This window comes from Polyergus mexicanus, unplaced genomic scaffold, assembly GCF_030449975.1.
Source record: "Polyergus mexicanus isolate NDT 795.1 unplaced genomic scaffold, iyPolMexi1.0 SCAF_3, whole genome shotgun sequence".
Taxonomy (NCBI): Eukaryota; Metazoa; Arthropoda; class Insecta; order Hymenoptera; family Formicidae; genus Polyergus; species Polyergus mexicanus.
Window position 1 is genome coordinate 5,195,918 of NW_027223323.1, and position 17,593 is coordinate 5,213,510.

At 40.1% G+C, this 17,593-nt stretch overlaps 2 protein-coding genes across 3 annotated transcripts; one reads left to right on the forward strand and one right to left on the reverse strand.

Moving 5' to 3' along the window:
- Positions 1-434: 434 nt before the first annotated feature.
- LOC138945152 (microtubule-associated protein futsch) lies at positions 435-16,451 on the forward strand. Of its 2 annotated transcripts, XR_011448922.1 has the most exons (15): positions 435-2,679; positions 3,092-3,243; positions 4,627-4,911; positions 5,254-5,410; positions 7,428-7,837; positions 8,170-8,486; positions 8,626-8,855; positions 8,965-9,138; positions 9,722-10,274; positions 10,347-10,426; positions 10,593-10,672; positions 10,917-11,145; positions 11,265-14,389; positions 14,618-15,061; positions 16,083-16,451. XR_011448922.1 is itself a non-coding variant. In XM_070316431.1 (13 exons), the coding sequence occupies exons 1-13, from the start codon at positions 1,635-1,637 to the stop codon at positions 13,358-13,360; spliced, it is 5,808 nt and encodes a 1,935-aa protein (XP_070172532.1). In that variant the 5' UTR covers positions 435-1,634; the 3' UTR covers positions 13,361-14,437. The 2 variants fall into 2 exon arrangements, 1 of the variants encoding a protein (XP_070172532.1); XM_070316431.1 differs by lacking the exons at positions 14,618-15,061; positions 16,083-16,451 and having other exon boundaries at positions 11,265-14,437.
- LOC138945153 (uncharacterized) lies at positions 5,772-7,051 on the reverse strand. Its single transcript, XM_070316432.1, has 2 exons — positions 6,803-7,051; positions 5,772-6,422 (listed from the first exon to the last, which is right to left on the reverse strand). The coding sequence occupies exons 1-2, from the start codon at positions 7,037-7,039 to the stop codon at positions 5,772-5,774; spliced, it is 888 nt and encodes a 295-aa protein (XP_070172533.1). The 5' UTR covers positions 7,040-7,051.
- Positions 16,452-17,593: the final 1,142 nt, after the last annotated feature.

Consider the following 17,593-nt stretch of genomic DNA (forward strand, 5'->3'; position numbering starts at 1 on the left):
ATCCATATATTAAGTTAATACAAAAATTTGTATGGTCCGTTTGAGACATGCGAGATATACATATGTTAAATTTAAGCCAAATTTTCCAACTATGTAGGTTTCTTCATGGAAGAATATCATAACGGCGAAAGTAGCACGACGAGCTTTATAATCGGTATAACATCGTTCCGCGACGCTTATAAATAAGGGCCGAACGGACGCGTCTTCCCGCCGCCTTTCCATCTATTTTCGAGACGGGAACAGGAAGAAAGCTCGACGTGGACGAGCGAACAGTCGCGCATGCCCGACTCTCGCCTCGACGGCGTCGCGACGCGCCTCTGCATCTCGCGCGTATATACGCATGCACGCACACACGCATATACGCCGTTGTGTACGCCGTCGTGGATACTAACGGCGAATGCTCGTCACCGAAAATAATCGCGCACTATCGCCGAAGTCTCGAAACGCGCGGCGTCCGACCAACGTTCTCTCGCTTTCGTCGCGAACAAGCGACCTCGCGAGGTCACACGAACGGATTCACGTCCCGCTTCGTTCGATGCTATATCTCTTGAGAATAAATCTCGATCGATCGTATCGAGGATAAAAATTTTACTGCATTTTATTTCAAAAGCGTCAATCGCGAATATAAAAATAAATTAAAATCGTTTTCGTGAATATAATTGTGATCGACTCGGAGAAGCGCTCTGCGTCAAGAGAAAGAGTCTCCTCTTAGTAACGTTGATGTATGTGAATAGATGTGATGGAAAGTATTAGATTTAAGCTAAATAAATTTTTATTTAGTGAAAATTAAGAGTGAAAACAATTGAAATAAGCATTTTTTTTTTTTCCATATCTGGAGATGAAAGAAATTTAAGGATCATAACAAAGAAATTGTGCTTCCCTAAAGCAGAAGAAAGTGCTGATTCTTATAAATGGGCATTTAAACAGGCGAATTAATACAATTAATTTTATACGACAGCGATATGAAGACAAATCACATGAATGAATAAATAATGGAAGAAGTAATGGAGCGATCGTATAAAGACTAATAAAAGTGTAATCATGATGAAAATTTTTATGGTCTCGCAAATAAATAAAGCGGGGGATTAAGATTCCTTTGTACGCTCTTTTCTAGCTCTTGCAGCAAGAAGCTAAAGTGCGGAGAAACGCGTTTGAAACGCGCGTTTCCTTTTCATAATATTTATACGATGGAATGTTTATGAAATGAAGCAACACTTCGCCGTGCGCCATCAATTTCTAAATTGCATTTGCATCCATCGAGGCGTCTACAAACGAATCTAACAAGAGGCAATTATTATCGAACAAAGATATGATGCAGACCTCTTCGAGTAGACTAGAGTAAACGAAACCAGCATCAGCGGCATAAGAAGAACGTACAGTGTAAAATTTTCTTTTTTATTCAAAAACGTTTGGATACACGCATGGCTTAATGAAGTGAAGAAAATCTTTGATCACTAACAAGATAGATAAATCAATATCAAAACTCCATATACGATTTCCTTTTTATCTTGTGTCAAGAAAAAAATATGAAAAAACATCATTAAATTTTCATAATTATCATCCGTTGAAAGAATATTAGCCGTTACGTTCCGTACAATAATTTAGACCTCGCATCTCTTCATCCGGAATATCCAATGGCGGAGGATAATTGCCGATCGGCCGAGGAATCCGGCGCGCCCGAAGTCGAGAGGAAGCTCGACAGGCCGAGCCGTTCGCGAGATCAAAGAGGAGCTGCCAAGGTCAAGGATAAGCCGGTCGAGGATACTCGACTTCCGACCCCGCCCCCGGATCCACAGTGTCTGCCGATCGCGCGGGATCGCACGGGAGCGATGTCTCGCGGTGCCGAAGAGGAGGAAGAGGATCTCGCGACTTATCTCAGCGAGCTCGGCGCCTCGCCATTCGAGGGCCATTCGTTTGACTACGATATCACGCCGAATTCGACGACCCCGGCGATGGGGGGCGACGCGGTCCCCTTCGCCGAGGAAGCGTTCGAGCACCTGGACCGGCTATGCGCGCTGACAGAGCAGATCCTGGATCTACGTGATCGCAGCTCCAAGTTCTTCCGGCGCGTGCGAGGACTGGAGCGCGCCAAGGTGCAGAGAAACGCCGATCGACGGCTGGAGAATGCATTGACGAACAACGAGGAGGAGCTGCTGCGCGATTTCACTGACGAAGACACCGGTTTCGCGGAGTCGCTGTTAGACGCTATACTGTCGAATTGTCGGGACGCCACGTGGACGCCGAGACGCGGCGAACGTTTAAGCGTGCGATCACCCTCGTCGTCGAGACAGCGAAGCCGATCGCTCGCGCTGGCCGAGCAGAATCTCGCCTCGAACCAGGTCGAGCGGGCGGCCGAGGCGGGAGATAAACGAGGCACATTCGTAAGAAATGCGAGTCGTAACGGCGGCCCAAAAATAAGCAAATGGACCAGGGTGAAGGCGGCCTTCAAATGGGAACGCGCGTGCACCAACGATCTCGCGGATATCGCGGAATCGCGCACGTCGACGACAGCGTCGTCCACGCCGACGACGAGATATCTGAGGATCCCGGACGCGATCACCGTCGGAAATTGGAACGTTGGACCGACGCTGTCGTCCTGTACCAGCGAAGTCTCTAGCCCGTCCACGCCGATCGGCAGAGTATCATCTGCGTCGTCGTCCAACGAGGAAGTGTTCGATGGTGAGAATACATCTTTAGTTTTTTAATGTCTTTTTATATCGCATATTATACATTTATTAATTTGATGACAATTTGTCCTCAAGATCAAAATTTTAAGACAAAACTAATTACGCAATTATTTAATATTGAGCATTCAGGATAATTGCAAATTAAACACTGAAATTTTCATTTTTCTGATAATATAATTACCAATAAATTTTTGTTTAACAAAGAATTAGCAAGATATTTTTAATATTGAAAAAAAAATTTTTGTTTTTTATAAATATGAATCTGTTTAAAATTTAATTATAACAATAAAAAAAATTTAATATAATTTAATAATACAGTATACTCTGTATAATCTTAAATATCTTAATTATCCATGTATCTATATAACAGAAAGTTATACTTTGATTATTATATATTTTTCTAGATTCGCGCAAAAATATTGTAAATTACCCGGATCGACAATCGCCAGTAGCGAAAGATGACAGAAAGAAGGACGATCTAGATCGTCCGGCTCGATCGCTTGATCGCGATACTCTTATAACGGAGAGTGCCGGTTCCGTAGAATCTTCGAGTGAGGTAACATCTGTTTTATATCAAGACGGGAAAGACGGCATGTGTGATTTTGAACATATATAATGCGTGAGATTTGAAAACATAATTTTTTCTACGTAAATGTGAATAAACTTTATTCTACAATACATTTTCGATCAACTCTGCTTCATTGCGTCTAGCAACCGTTCGCGTTATAAGAGCAACATCGATAAGAACCCTCCGCGAAATTCCTTTCTCGCAACACACATATACACAAGTGCCGGCTTAAAAATATCCACGGCAACGCGTACGTGCCGCGCCCGTTGAATTTCTTTGATCAACGCATCGCGAGCGTGTCCATTAACGAACGTTGTCCCATTCTGAAACTCGAGTCTTTTTACGACGGTCCTGTGTTGACTGTGTTATTTAAAATTGCATTTGTAACACTGAGAGGTGTGTAATTCGTTGTTATAATTATTTCAGTCTCTTTAAACGAGAACGGAGAAATCGTTCTCGCCAATGTAGTTAAAAGAACACGTAACGCGCTTTAAAAATCTAATATTAGCGTTATGATATATTCCGTTCTCTTTTTTTTTTCATGCCATGGAAATTCTTTTCTCTTTTCGCACATATTACATGCATTTAATAATAATTATTTATTATTATAATAACTGTGAAGGGGGGAGGGGCAAAGATTTTTAAATTTTGCTTATTATTACCAGAGTTGGGAACGTTACTCTATAAAAGTAACGCGTTACCGTTACCGTTACTTAAAATGTAACGATTCGTTACTTTTTCATTATGTTTTTGTTTTTTGTAATGCTAAAATAAGCTATTAGATTATAAAATTATTTAGTAATCAATATTAAATGTAATAATCTATGTTACAATTAAAAACTCTAAATTAGTCACTATATAGCAAGCGCTTTTTATATTAAACTTATTTAATGATTCTAATTTTTTATATTAATATCTTTACTTTTTAATATACTTATCTTTATAGGAATTTAAATTGTAATTTACAAATTTCAATTTTGTTGAAAATTTTTATCGAACATTATTTTTAAATATTGATAAGAGAAATATTGATATTATTGAGAGTGTATCCCAATATTCATTGTCAGTATTGTAAAATCTATAATTCACGTTACTATAGATTTTCAGTACTGGCAGTGACTATCGGAATGTAGCCTATGATAGAAGGCTAGAAAATATTTTTCAAAAAATATACATCTATCGAATAGATATAAGATAATAAAAACCAAAAAATAACGATAAAAGTAACGGCTAATTCGTTACCGTTACAAACAGAAAAAAGTAACGATCGAAAAAAAGTAACTGTAACGGTAACGACGTTACAAGTAACGCGTTACTTCCCAACCCTGATTATTACACAATATTAATCCTCTTGCTTATTCTTAACGACAGGTAAATCGTAGTAAACCGCTAATTCGCATTATATCGGATGCGGACGCGACGATGCACGATGCGAGCGGAGGCGGGAGGGATTCGGAAGTATCACCGAAGAGACGGACGCCGATTCTAACGATCACGATACCGTCGAACGAGGAGGAAATCAGAAGCTTATCCTCCCCAGAATCGATATCTCCTCTTCCCTCGAGCACGCAGAATTCCGGTGGAAGTTCGCCGCAACATCCCAAGATGCGCCAGGATACATCGAGTCCGAGGGAATTTAAACAGGAATTTAGACAGGTTGGACAAGCGGCGTTTGGCGTGTCTCTAATGTTCGAGTCTATTGAACGACAATGCATTTTCAATACCGTTGTCGTCATCCTTAAATATAGATCCGATCGTCACGCTTGCCATAATGCTCATTAAAAATATTAAAGTGAAGTTTCTTTCCTTTGTCCTTAACATCTTTCAAGATACGTCACCGCGAAACTCGAACGAGACACGCCGTATTTTATGTACGAAGAATGCGCTGTAAATAAGACAGGGCATTCTAAATTCCGCAAACATGTCTTTCCTCTTGCCAAATGATTACATCGCGCATGACTTTGCCTCGCGCGTACAGAATAATATGTTTGGTTCCAGCATTCGACGATCGAGGAAGCGGTAACGCAAGCGCCAAAGATACAGCGACAAGATTCGAAATGGAACAAGGTCAGACGTGCTTTTCTGACAAATGCCACCTTTAGCGTTCCACCGAGTCCGGTCAGAATGGTCGCGGCGCAATCATTCACAAATGATGGTGAGAGTTTAATGTGAAGCTTCCTAAAATGTCGCCTCTGACATATATATATATAAAATCTTTTAGCATAAAAAAGCTTATTATATCAATCGCAGAAAAATATGTATGTTACTGTATTATATTCTTTCTATTTTAATTAAACATTTCATCAACAATTAGTAAAAGTTTTGCATCTATATATATATATATATATATATATATATATATATGGATTCGGGGTCCCGATTTTAATAGATCCATTACATCATAACAATTTTTGCCATTTTTTTCTTTTACAATTTTCAATTTTCGTGAATATATTTCTCGAGTTTCTTCGATAACTCATTTACGATTTTTGTTGCTCAATGTCACAACGTTCTCTCTACTTGCTCGATCTCTTTAGCTGAACGATACATCTCTCCAGATATTTTACCAATTCGGCAGCTTTTCTACGATTCACTTCTATCACTTCCTGCGCCGTCATCTCGTGCGCCTTCATGACCGTGTCGCGAAATTTCGTGATTTCTTCGAGCTTGTGACACACTTCTTCGTTCATTTGATCGAGCTTTTTCGTCGCTTCGTCCAATTGTTTTTTCGCGCATTCCGTGAGATTGGAAGGAACATTGTGCTTGCGGCACGCAACGAGATTCCTCTGTGCGCATTCGTTACACAGAGACACGTCGTTCCGCAGATTTTTCAGCATGTACATTATGCGTTTCGTATTTGGAGCGATTGCTCGTTCCAGAGCGTCGAAAGAACGCCTTATCTCGTCGTTAAGCAGCAACGTTTCCTTTCGCATCCAGCTGCCAAACGAGACGTCTAATCTGGTCAGTTCGTCGAGTTTTCCCAAAGTTGCTTTGAAAAGCTTCTCCATTTGAATCGCCCGAGCGACTTTGCTACTCTTCAAACCATCCTCCACATCGCTCGCGATTGATCGCGATTCGTTCTCCACGAATTTCACTAAACTTTCAATACGTGACTTCAACGATTGTCGCGCCTTCAAATAATCATCGCTGGCTGTTGTTACGTCGCACTAAAATTTATTATTACACTCATTATGAAATTACATTAAAATGACGAAATAAGCCATCGTGTATTATATATATTTTGAGCTGATTTTTAAAAGATTCTACTTTTTTCAAAAACTTTGTATCAAATTACTTTAATTATAATTTTAATAATTAAATATCTATCATTATCTCCATATTTAATTTAAATTTCGATAATTTAAAATATTGATTGAATTTTTTCAACAAATAATCAGATATAAATCATGGAGGATTTTATACATAGTGCGATATGATATGAATGAAATGCTCAATATGCATTTAATTTATCTATATATAGTTTTACCGAAAAATTTAAAAACGTCTAGCGTAAAGAAATGTAAATTAAATAATTCGTAATTTTTACTTTCTTGAGTTTAGGTTTGGAGAATAACTTTTTACAGCACAATTGTGCGAACGATGGCTTAGGACATTGCTTAAGCTTCTTCCGATATTGCACGAGGGTTAGATGAGTTTCGCTTTCCGACCGATTAATAAATTTTTCATCTTTCAATATTTTCTTACCGAAGCGAAAAGCGGAGAATGAATTTTTCGCGATGTTGTTTAGAATTTGACGCCCTACTTGAAAATTTTGCGGCAACATGCCGAATGAAACTTACATGTATGTCACATGTTGCTAATTAAGACGAGATAAAAAGAATCAACAAACAAAAGACGCATCGAAATTATCGCATTTCGAGTTAAAAGATATTTCTTTTTTTTAAATATTTAGAATTTTTTAATTGCACTTTATTAAATAATTAATAATATATAGCTTAAGGAAATAAATAGTATACGTTTAGCGCATACTTTATAATATTCTAGTGTTATTTATTGCAAAAATGACAACTCTTTATTTTTAAATTTCAAAACTTAAATAACGCGATTAACATCCACGAGAATTCACATCAAAAATTTCTTTATCTCTTTTGCATGCTCATTATTTTTTGTGCTTCTCATCGTCGCATTAAATGTCTTCGTTATAAACGCAGATACGCGCCGAGCTCGCAGCTGTAGCGAAAGCGTCGAGGATCTCGGTAAAACCGTTACAGGTATCAGCAGCAACTACAACAACAACAACAATAATAACCACTGTCGGGAGCGGGAAACGCGCAGGGATTATCAGGCATTGCGGGAGAAGTTCGGTGCCGAGTTCCACCGGAAGCTGGTCGAGTGGGAGCGCCTTAAGAGCGCGCGAAATGCTCGTGATGCGCGTCTGCCGTTGATGAACGAGGAACGGCTTGCGCCCGAGTTCCGGAAGAAGCTACAGGATTGGAAGCGAACGAAAAAGGGCCGACGATCCGGTGCGGCCATCGAGCAGCAACGCGTCAATCGTCGACGGTTGACCGACTGGCAACTCTGGCGCTCCTCCTCGTCAAAACCCGAGCTCGGATTTTATAATGTATGTCGATCTTGCGAGGAATCGCGTAAAATTATGAATATCTCGAGATATAATGAAACACGAGGCTGCGGGAGAAAAAACGATACTATCCACGAAAGATGGTCTTTCAAAAGAGACATATGTATATAAAACGACTTGTTACTTAAATATAAAAATGTTCATCTTTTTATCATAATTATAATAGTTTCTTTAATTATTTGATAGATCTTTCGAGAATCTTTACAACTAAAAAATTTTAATGATCAAAAAAATCTTTTGTATTACAATCGAAACGAAATCAAGAAGAAGAGACATAAGCGCAAATATTTCTTCAACATTTTTTTACACGATAGAAAAATCAAAACTCAATCGGTTCGCGCGGAAGCTGCGCGAGTATCGGTAGCGCGGGGAGCTTTGGCAGCGATGGAAAACAGCATCTCTGCGAGGATTTCATTAAGCGGATGGAGGCGTGGAGGAGGATGAGCGAGGCCGCGTGTCGAAGCAGCGAGAGACCGAAATCGCTTACGAATCGTGTCACATTCGATACCATTGACGAAACAGAATTTCTCGCTTTAGAAAAGCTGCTGTTGCTATTTGGACAAAGGATCAGGAAAGAACGTCGTGAGAGCGACGCAAGACAATTGAACGATTGCTTTGACGGCGACTCGAGGTATAGAAATTTAAATTGAATAATGATTGAATATTTTTTTTAAATGCAATAATTTTGTTAAATATAAAAAAATTAAAAAAAAAATAAATGGAGTGTGTGTAGAAACTGTTAATTATTAAGATTTTTGATTGATTCAAAGATTCATAGCTCGAGGTGTAAATTGTGGCAACGAAGTGTTGATTCGCACATCCGTCGGATCTTACCGTTTCGAGGGAATATCCCGAGAATTCACAAGGAAATTATACGATTGGGAGAAGTATCGCGGAATATCACCCAGATCCTCCACGTTCCGTCTGTTGGGCCCAGGTTATACGCCGTTCACGCAAAATTTGGATGAAGCTACGTTGACGGAGTCACCAAGTACGACGGGTAAGATTAAATAATTTCTTCAGAAATTCTTCTCGGTATTTTCTAAAATAGAATAATATTTATTAAGATTTATTGTTATTATACAATGTCACAATTACGCAAATTGTAGGAAAGAATCGTGCATTCCACTGGACCTTGAAAAGATCCAAGTCCGACGGTAGTGTCTTCGAAGGCAGTCTTCGCGACGAATCGTTCAGAGTGCGTCGATCCACGAGTCTTCAATCTTTAATCTCTACAGACAAGCTCGAAGATGACACTCGAATAAACAGTTTGCCAGTTTCTAGTAAATATGCTATTTTACGAATCATCTTTTCGAAATACCTTTAACATTTTAACACGCTTAACAGCTGTATATGTTGCAATTCTATTTTTAGACATAACTACATATCCCTGGCTATTTTTCTTATCTGATTTCATAATTTATTTTACTTTTATTTACATTTTATAGTTTATTACGTTTTATACTTTTATTCACATTTTGTCAAAATTATCATTACTCTTTATTATGTCATAATTATTAATTACTGACAATTTATTTATTAAATAATTCAATAAACAATTTATTTATATAATTAATAATTTTTAACGAATTTTAAGTAACAATATTGATTTTTTCTTCGCATAAATTTAAACACTTTGTTAAATCTTTCTTAATTTTAAATTCGCAATATTTCTTGCTATTATTATTTAGGACTTCTATTTTTATACAGATGTTATAATTTTGTAATATTTTAAATTATTTTATTATATATGTCCACAACACACGATATTTGTAGTTAATTTATATTCATTTACACTTTAGCAAAAAAAGATATTAATTGCATCGATAAGTGAATAATAATAAATATTTATTGTCTTTGTTACAGATAATTCGCAGGGGATCAAGGAGCCCTCGGAAGACATTGCTGTTGAGGATTCCGAGCCGGAGGCGATGATCGTCGACATCGAGGACGTTATCGAGGAGACCGCCAGTCCTTTGACCGGGGTACAACCCCGTCAGACGCCGGTGTACTCCGTCGCGGCTAGCGAAACCACCAGCATCGCCGTCCCTCTCGGTACAGTTACATCCAGCCACGAACCGTCGCCGGTGTTTTTGGTCGTGGCCGAAGATAATGAAAATTGCAAACCATGGAACGGCAGAAAATGGATCGGTCCGGAAACTCGCTCAAGCGAGAACAGTCCGAGTTCGGAACCCGGTTCGTTATCCGAGGACTGGCGCAAGAGAGCGACATTTTTGAACGAAGATAAACCGAGCTGGCAGCCACCGTGCGAGGGAGATAACAAAGAGAATCAAGGATCCACAGGCTGGACGGAGAAAACACGCTGTTCGGTCCCTGATCTCGGCGACTCTGTAAAATCTGACCAATCGATTGGATGGAATCGGAATACTTGGGACGAATCGCGCGATGAAGCGAATAGGTAAGTCAAATTATATCTTCAAAAAGTTGTGGCTTTTTTCACGATTCTGTAGAATCAGTAATACATTTTCAGAGACTCGATTGCGCTTGAATTGTCTCTTACATCGATCTACGAAGGTAAAAACGATACGAAGAAACAAGAGCCTTCTTTCGGTAAGGCATTTCTCAAATATATCTTCAATGCATCAAAGAAATCTTTTTTTAGATACTAGATTAAATATTCCATTGCCAGAGTTATTTCCTTTTTTTTTAATTTTTATAATATCTCGTAAATCATGATTTTTTAATTTTTTCTCTGTTTTTCGCTGTCTTGTTTTAGAAAATGGCAACCCCGAATCTGCATATTTTGCGAATAATTTGGAAACTGCATCGACGACCTGGAATGCGAAAGAATTAATGGTACATTTAGATAATTTAATTTTACTTTAACGTATTGATTTCACCGTTGCCATTTATCTAGTTTTAATATTTTTCAAAACATGAATGTGTAATGAAAAAAGGAATAAGTTGTTTACAAAAAATACTCTTTAACAATCGTTAAAATTTGCGAGATGCTCGAATCATTGTGTTGAAAGTCAAACTTTATGGAAAAGTAAGTTTTATCATAGCGCAATTGAAATTAGCGTCCTGTCGGTACAACCAGGACTCGCCGCGCACGTGGACCAAGGAGATGAACGAAACGGGAAAGATGGAGGATTTAGCAGACGCGTCATCGAATAATGGGCAGACGAGCGACACAGAGGACCTTCAAGATGACAAGAACGACCAAGAGATCAAAAAAGAAAAAATAATTCTCAGCACAGATATAAAACCGATATTGGATCGCCACGATTCCACAGAAACTTTATCGAAATTATCGAAATCAAATTTAGGTAAGATGTTTTTTTTTTATTCTTTTCTAATCTTAACTTGTATCTTTATCGTTTACCAATTTGCTTTCTATTTTTCTTTTCTTACATAAACATCTCATTATAATAATTCTTTTGGACAGACGATAATAAAGATATGTCGGAATCCTGCCGCAATCTTAATATTGAAAACGAGACTTCAAATTACGAGAATTGCGGTTCTCCCGAGCTGCAGACCGATGTCGATCGACATTACGAAATTCTCACATTTAAAACAGACATACGAGTAGGCGATACGACGAACAATCACTTGTACGAACCGGTCGATTGTCAAGAAGAAGTACGCGATTCCTCTTACGACAACAAAAATACTTGCGTAAGAGAAAGTCTTTTGTCGTCAAATTTAACAGCAACGGAAAGATCTAATCTTTCGGAAACTCCGAAAAGCCTTTTGACTAATTCGACCGTTCAAACTGTACCGATAACCGTCTCCAGAGATAGCGAAGGGCGCTGTTTGGAGAAAATTCTGATCAACGAGGAGACATTGAACAAAATAATCGTTCCCACAATGAGCGCGGAGAATGGAATGAAGAATACGGAGAGAATTGGAAATCGCTTCGCAAGCATGGATCGTCCGGATGAAGTCATCGGGAATCGATCCAGCGATCGCGATCCGTCTACAAGGATCACGACTCGCGACAACCAAACTGATTATATCAAGAAGGATAGTTCTTCCTCCAGGAACGTTTTTATCAAGACCAAACGCATGATATTCAACCCGTTCCGCCGCTCGGAGGACCGGGCATCTTCGAGAAAGGAAAGCGACGGCTCCATCGAGGGTCGGCTTCGATGTTCGTCGAAATCCAAAAGTAAATCGAGGTCGGCGTCGCCCAAACTGTGTCGACAGGACGCTTTATTGCGCGTATCCCTGTCTTTACCGTGGCCTCTACGCTCCACGTCCAAGAACAGCGAGATTCCCTTGGAAGCTGAGTCCAGAAGGAGCTCAGGAAGCAAAACGGAAGATGTAGTCACGATACAGCATAAAAATTTGCCCTGCGAAGAAAATAGCGTGAATGATAAAAAAATCAACGATCGGCTAACCGAGGAAAAGTCGCTGTCGTCAATTGATGTAAATGAGGAAAAAATTAATCGCCCGGACACAAAGTTTTTCACCGCGCCGATAAATATGTGTTTGTTGAGGACGACTTCTGCACGAGTTTTTGATCGATCAAATCGATCAAGAATAACGTCGATCGAGCAAGATCGATGCAGTCAAACGCAGAACGATGAAGAACGCAGTAAAGTCAAGTGTAATCAAATGAATTTTGAAGGAAAGCAAAACGACGAAGAAAGATTCAGTCAAAACCAAGACAAATGGAAGCAAGGGGAGATCGAATTTGGGCAAAAAGCGGACGAAGGGAGGCAGCAGGATGAGAGTCATGCGAAATGCGATGCGGTATCATCCGACTTGATGCACAAGCTTAGAATACTTTCGGATGCTGCGGCGAGAAGGGAGGGTCGAGCGACGGTTACGGAATCTCTCATAATTAGCGATCCGGAATCGCGTTCCTCTAGGATACGTCGTGCCAAGGAGAGCTTCCTGTCGCGTCGAGGTGGTCCTTTCTGTCGCTCCATGATGGAGCCGACAGAAACTTCGAATCCTTGGAGACGTACATCGGTGACGTCCGCTCAGATATCGACTAAAACATCGAAGGCGAATGAGATTACAATGATTACTGCGGAATCCGAAGAGACGCGAAACGCGGCAAGTCAAGCGGAAATGGCATCGTTGATCGCGCAAGACGAAATCGCCTCTTTGAGCGAGGACAGGGTCGATGCGTGCCAGGGGAAAGATCTCGCGATCGATGCCGGTGTCCGATCGGAATCGCTCGTGAAATCGGCGAGCGCCGGTATAATCAACGTGGATCCCAATACATTCGGCCGGCTGGTTACGACCGATCGCGGATGCGAGTCCTTGCCGAGGACGATCGCGAAGCGTCGCGACTCCTCCGGGCCGCTGGCGAAGATCGTCGGCAAGCTGAGACTATCGCGGCTGATTCGCACCAGGAACGACGACGGTGGCGGCATGAGCACGATCTCGACGTTGTGCAGGCAAAGTTTGTTGATCGACATGAGTGGCGTTTCGGAAAATCGAGGGAGCAACGAACATGAATCTGAGAAGGATACGGTTATAAAAGATAAAGATAAGGACGATGATCATTCAGATGAATCTTCTTAAAATAATATATAAAGAAAGTTTTAATCACTATATTGCTTACGTAATATTTATGGATGTATCTGTAAATTTGTTAACATTATTTCTTATATTTGTTTTAGTCTCGCAACAACAAGAAGGTAATCTTGAGTAATGGACAAATTTTTTCTTATTTTCACCGATGTTTTAGCTAATTTATTCGTTAACAAAAATCTAAAAGCGCTAATAATAAATATGTAAGCATTGAAAGTAAACAATTTCTCGCAAACTACGCTTTCAGGCTCGTTAATAAATAATAAGATACGATTTTTATAACACAATTCATTACGACAAAATCACGTAGAATTAGAATAAAAAGCAATTTTAGAAAAAAATTGATGCAATTTTACAACTTCCATGTAAATCCATATAAATGCGAGTCTCGTGCAAGATCTGTCACGAGAAACTCGTGAGTAGATTCGTACCTTTGAAAGAAACGCGATTTCGAGATAGATTACGCTAAGTCATGCTTTTCTTTTTTTAACAATACTCGCGCAAACACCGTGTCCCCGCGCGCAACGAATGGCAAACACAATGACGGACGGTTACGAGTCCGGCCGGTGTTTGATTAAACGGGATTAATGTCCCCGGGGCGATCTCGAGTGGCGAAGGGAAAGCGTGCGCGTGTCGCGAGCGCGTGCCTCCCCGAAGTCGCCGCGACTCGATTCTCTCTCCCTCGTCCCTTTCGCCGTCCCACGTGCGTTCCGCCCTGTTTCCGATCGAAGGACCTTTCCGCGTGGAACGGAGCGAGGATCGTCGAACCGTCGCTCGATCGCATTTAAGCGGATTTCAATCGGCCTCGAAACGATCGTGCAAACAAACCGCTCGACCGGCGTCAGCGACTTGCTTTCGGTGCGCGCATTGTATATAGCGTAACGTCCATTGACGACGAGAGTGCCATGGGAAGGATGTTGATCTCCGACGAAACGATATCCCTCGGGACGTCGAGGGATGCAAACTCACGTTTTATATTCCGTCGAGTTTCAATTTCCTTCTACGCGACATCCGATAAACGTAATATGTTCTCTTAATTTTCTTCCACATATCGTAACGAAATATTTATTACTGTATATAATTTCGCTTAGACGATTTATTGTACAAATCACGACAAAAACAGAAAACAGAATTCAATTTATAATTTTATATGTCGTTTAATAATTCTGCTATATAGAAATGCGAATTTTTTTATTACGCAATATTTAAAGGGAAAAGTATATTCGCTGCAAAAATATTTTTTCAAAGATGATCGGACAGCATTGCATCCGCATGGTTCCCTTCCGCATTCAGAGATAATCGAGGACATTAAGAAAACCACAAGATATTCTAGGGCTGAGACTGAGTACATGGCTATACAAGCGTGTTGGGAAAAATGTTGGCGCAGGTATACAGGATCCTTCGCCGATTTACGATTTGAGACGCGCGAGCACACAGGATCATCGACGCGCGGCACAATGGGCGGTCGTGTTGCTCGTTGCCTTCTCTAGGATCGAGATGTCCGTCTACCTGCGTTTATAATCCGGAAGCGTTCGCGGGAGCACGCATGCAGGCGCGTTGAGAAGATATTAATGTCGTGAGACCCCGCGACGATCGTATACGAAACATCGCTCCGGATCTCTTCTCCATTCTTCTTTAGACAATGCCCGCGATCGACTTCCGTCAGACCACCTGGATGGAACTATATATACGGTATGCGATAATATTTTCAAATATTCTTCTATGCGTATGCGCGATACCGAAATTAAACGATGAAGAATTACATTTAAATCGATATGTTGCGATTAAGGTTTTTTTTTTTTCTTTCGCTACTATAAATTTCGAGCAAATCGTGTATTTATAGAGAGGATGACGCTTACCGACTTTTGCCTGCGATCGAGATATTGTATTTGTTTTCTCTTATTTCATCGCGTCTTGTAAAATAAAAATAATTTTTTGCCTCGGAAGAAGCTCTCGAACGAGTTCATCGAATGCATTATACAGGAGAATCGAATTTGAACGAGCGAAGGCACGTTGATCGCGCGAGCGAAAAGCGATTGATTTATGACCGGCAGTCCGCGCTCCGAGTAATTCCACTGCGACGGGTGCATAAGTAGACGAATACGGTGTTTATCTTCCCCACGTGGCCGAATTTTATTTTGTCATGTGTCTAGAGAGAGAAATGCCAATAAAATATATATCCACTAAAGATATTCAATTATCCGATTTTTTAAAGTCATAGGGAAAATATTCTGAAAAACTTTAAAGATTATTGGATCAAATAATGTAATTAATTAAAAATGTGAATATATATAGAGAAGTTTTCTGAGCGATATATATATCTAGATCTCTATTTCGACATTTTGCTAATATTTATGTTTTCAAATTGAAACTCTCGAAATTCATTATCATGGAAATATTATCGATGAGAGATGTGAATTAAAGTTATTTTTAAGTGTTCTCTTTAACGCAACATCTCCGACTGTGTTAGAATCACGAAAAGTGAAAATATCTTTTTCAGCTTGTTGAAAAAAATAAAAAGAAAACCTGAAAAATCCATTCTGTTCTTCTAAAGTCTTCGATTAAAATTGAAGATGAGATGCAAGAGTGACTTAAGAAGCTGTCACGCGCTCTTCGAATATCGACACGACGCGTATTTTCCTCACTGTCGCGATCCTCCGATTCCGGTATGCGTATCTTCTCGTTCATAAATTACCATTCAGTCCGTTCCCAGCTTTGCCCGCGAAGAAGAGAGGTAAGGGAATGAGGACGACGACGACGACGACGACGACGACGACGGCAAAGTACAGGTGCTGCGGACGCAGAGAGACGCAGACGAGGGCTGTTGAATGCGCGGTCACCACCGACAAATTTCTACCGGCCGATCGCAGTTATCGCTCGATCCAGTCGCAAGATTGCATTATCCCGATGCTTATAATGCGTTACGTTACTCGACCCCCTTCACCCTCGCCGATCCCGAGCGATGCGGTAGCATCGGGGACCGAAATATTCGGCTGCGTATGCGTACGCGCGTTAGATCGTTTCTCAAATAAAGCAATCTCCAAGATCGGAGACAACGACGCGGCGGCATTTATCCTTTTATCCCCCCCTCCCCTTTCCTCTCCGCTCCCGCCAGCGCAACCCTTCCCGCCAGATCGTAAAAGTAGCCACAGCGGTGCAGCCGGACTCCTCTTTGTCAGAAACGGAGCCTGCTGACAGAGCGAAGGTGGTTAGTCGACTCGGCAGAATTAATCGCCTCGGGAAATATTTACGTTCTCTCGTCCAAAAGGGCCCCCATCCCTCGGTATTCCTCCTTCGCTATGTAAAGACCTTCGCGGTTGGATCCAGTCGCGCGAATCTCAGATCGGCGCTTCTGCGACCACCACTTACGGTAGTTTGATCTTATCCCGGTGCTGGAGGCAAAGAAAAGTTAAGTGCCACGCGACACGCATGTAAAACATGTTGAAGTAGAACCAGTGTTCTTTATACCTAGATATTAATTGATAATATTTCCATCGTTAGACCGTCTGAATGATCGATTATATTTTGAAAAGCCAAATGTGTTAAGATAATATTAATTTAAAATTCTTCGTCATTTCCAAAATTTAAAAAAAAATAAAAGTTTGTGATATACATATGTATATATATATATATATATATATATATATATATATATATATATATATATATATATTAAATCATTAAGAATAAAATTTAATTATCTAAGATTCTCTTAATTTACACACAACAAAATATATATACGAGATATTAGAAAATATTTTTATCAACGCTAGCAACGTGATACAACGATTGGTAAAGTAATACGCAATTCTTCGAGGAAGATCGGGATGTTGTTATACAAGTTAGCACTTGGGATCTACTTTTCTCGCCATTCTGATTGAAAAGAATGTTCGTGAACCTGGCGGTTTGTACATGGGAGTTTGTTTTATTCCTAAACAACGCTAAATGCGAAAGGGCGGAGGCGCTATTATAAGTCTATTGTCACTGGAACGCGGTTTATGATTCTTCGACGGTATTTATTTAGTTGCCGTACTCTTCCTTCGTCATTGCCTCAAAGAACGTTATATTTATCTAACTTCTGTGGCATCTGGGAAGATCACATTCATATACGAAATTTAGAGAAACAGCTTCTTATGAAAATAAAATTAATCACTTCTTCTTATCTATTACGATTACATAAAGCTCCGCTGCGCGTATTAATTTGCGTTATTATGTTCATTAATT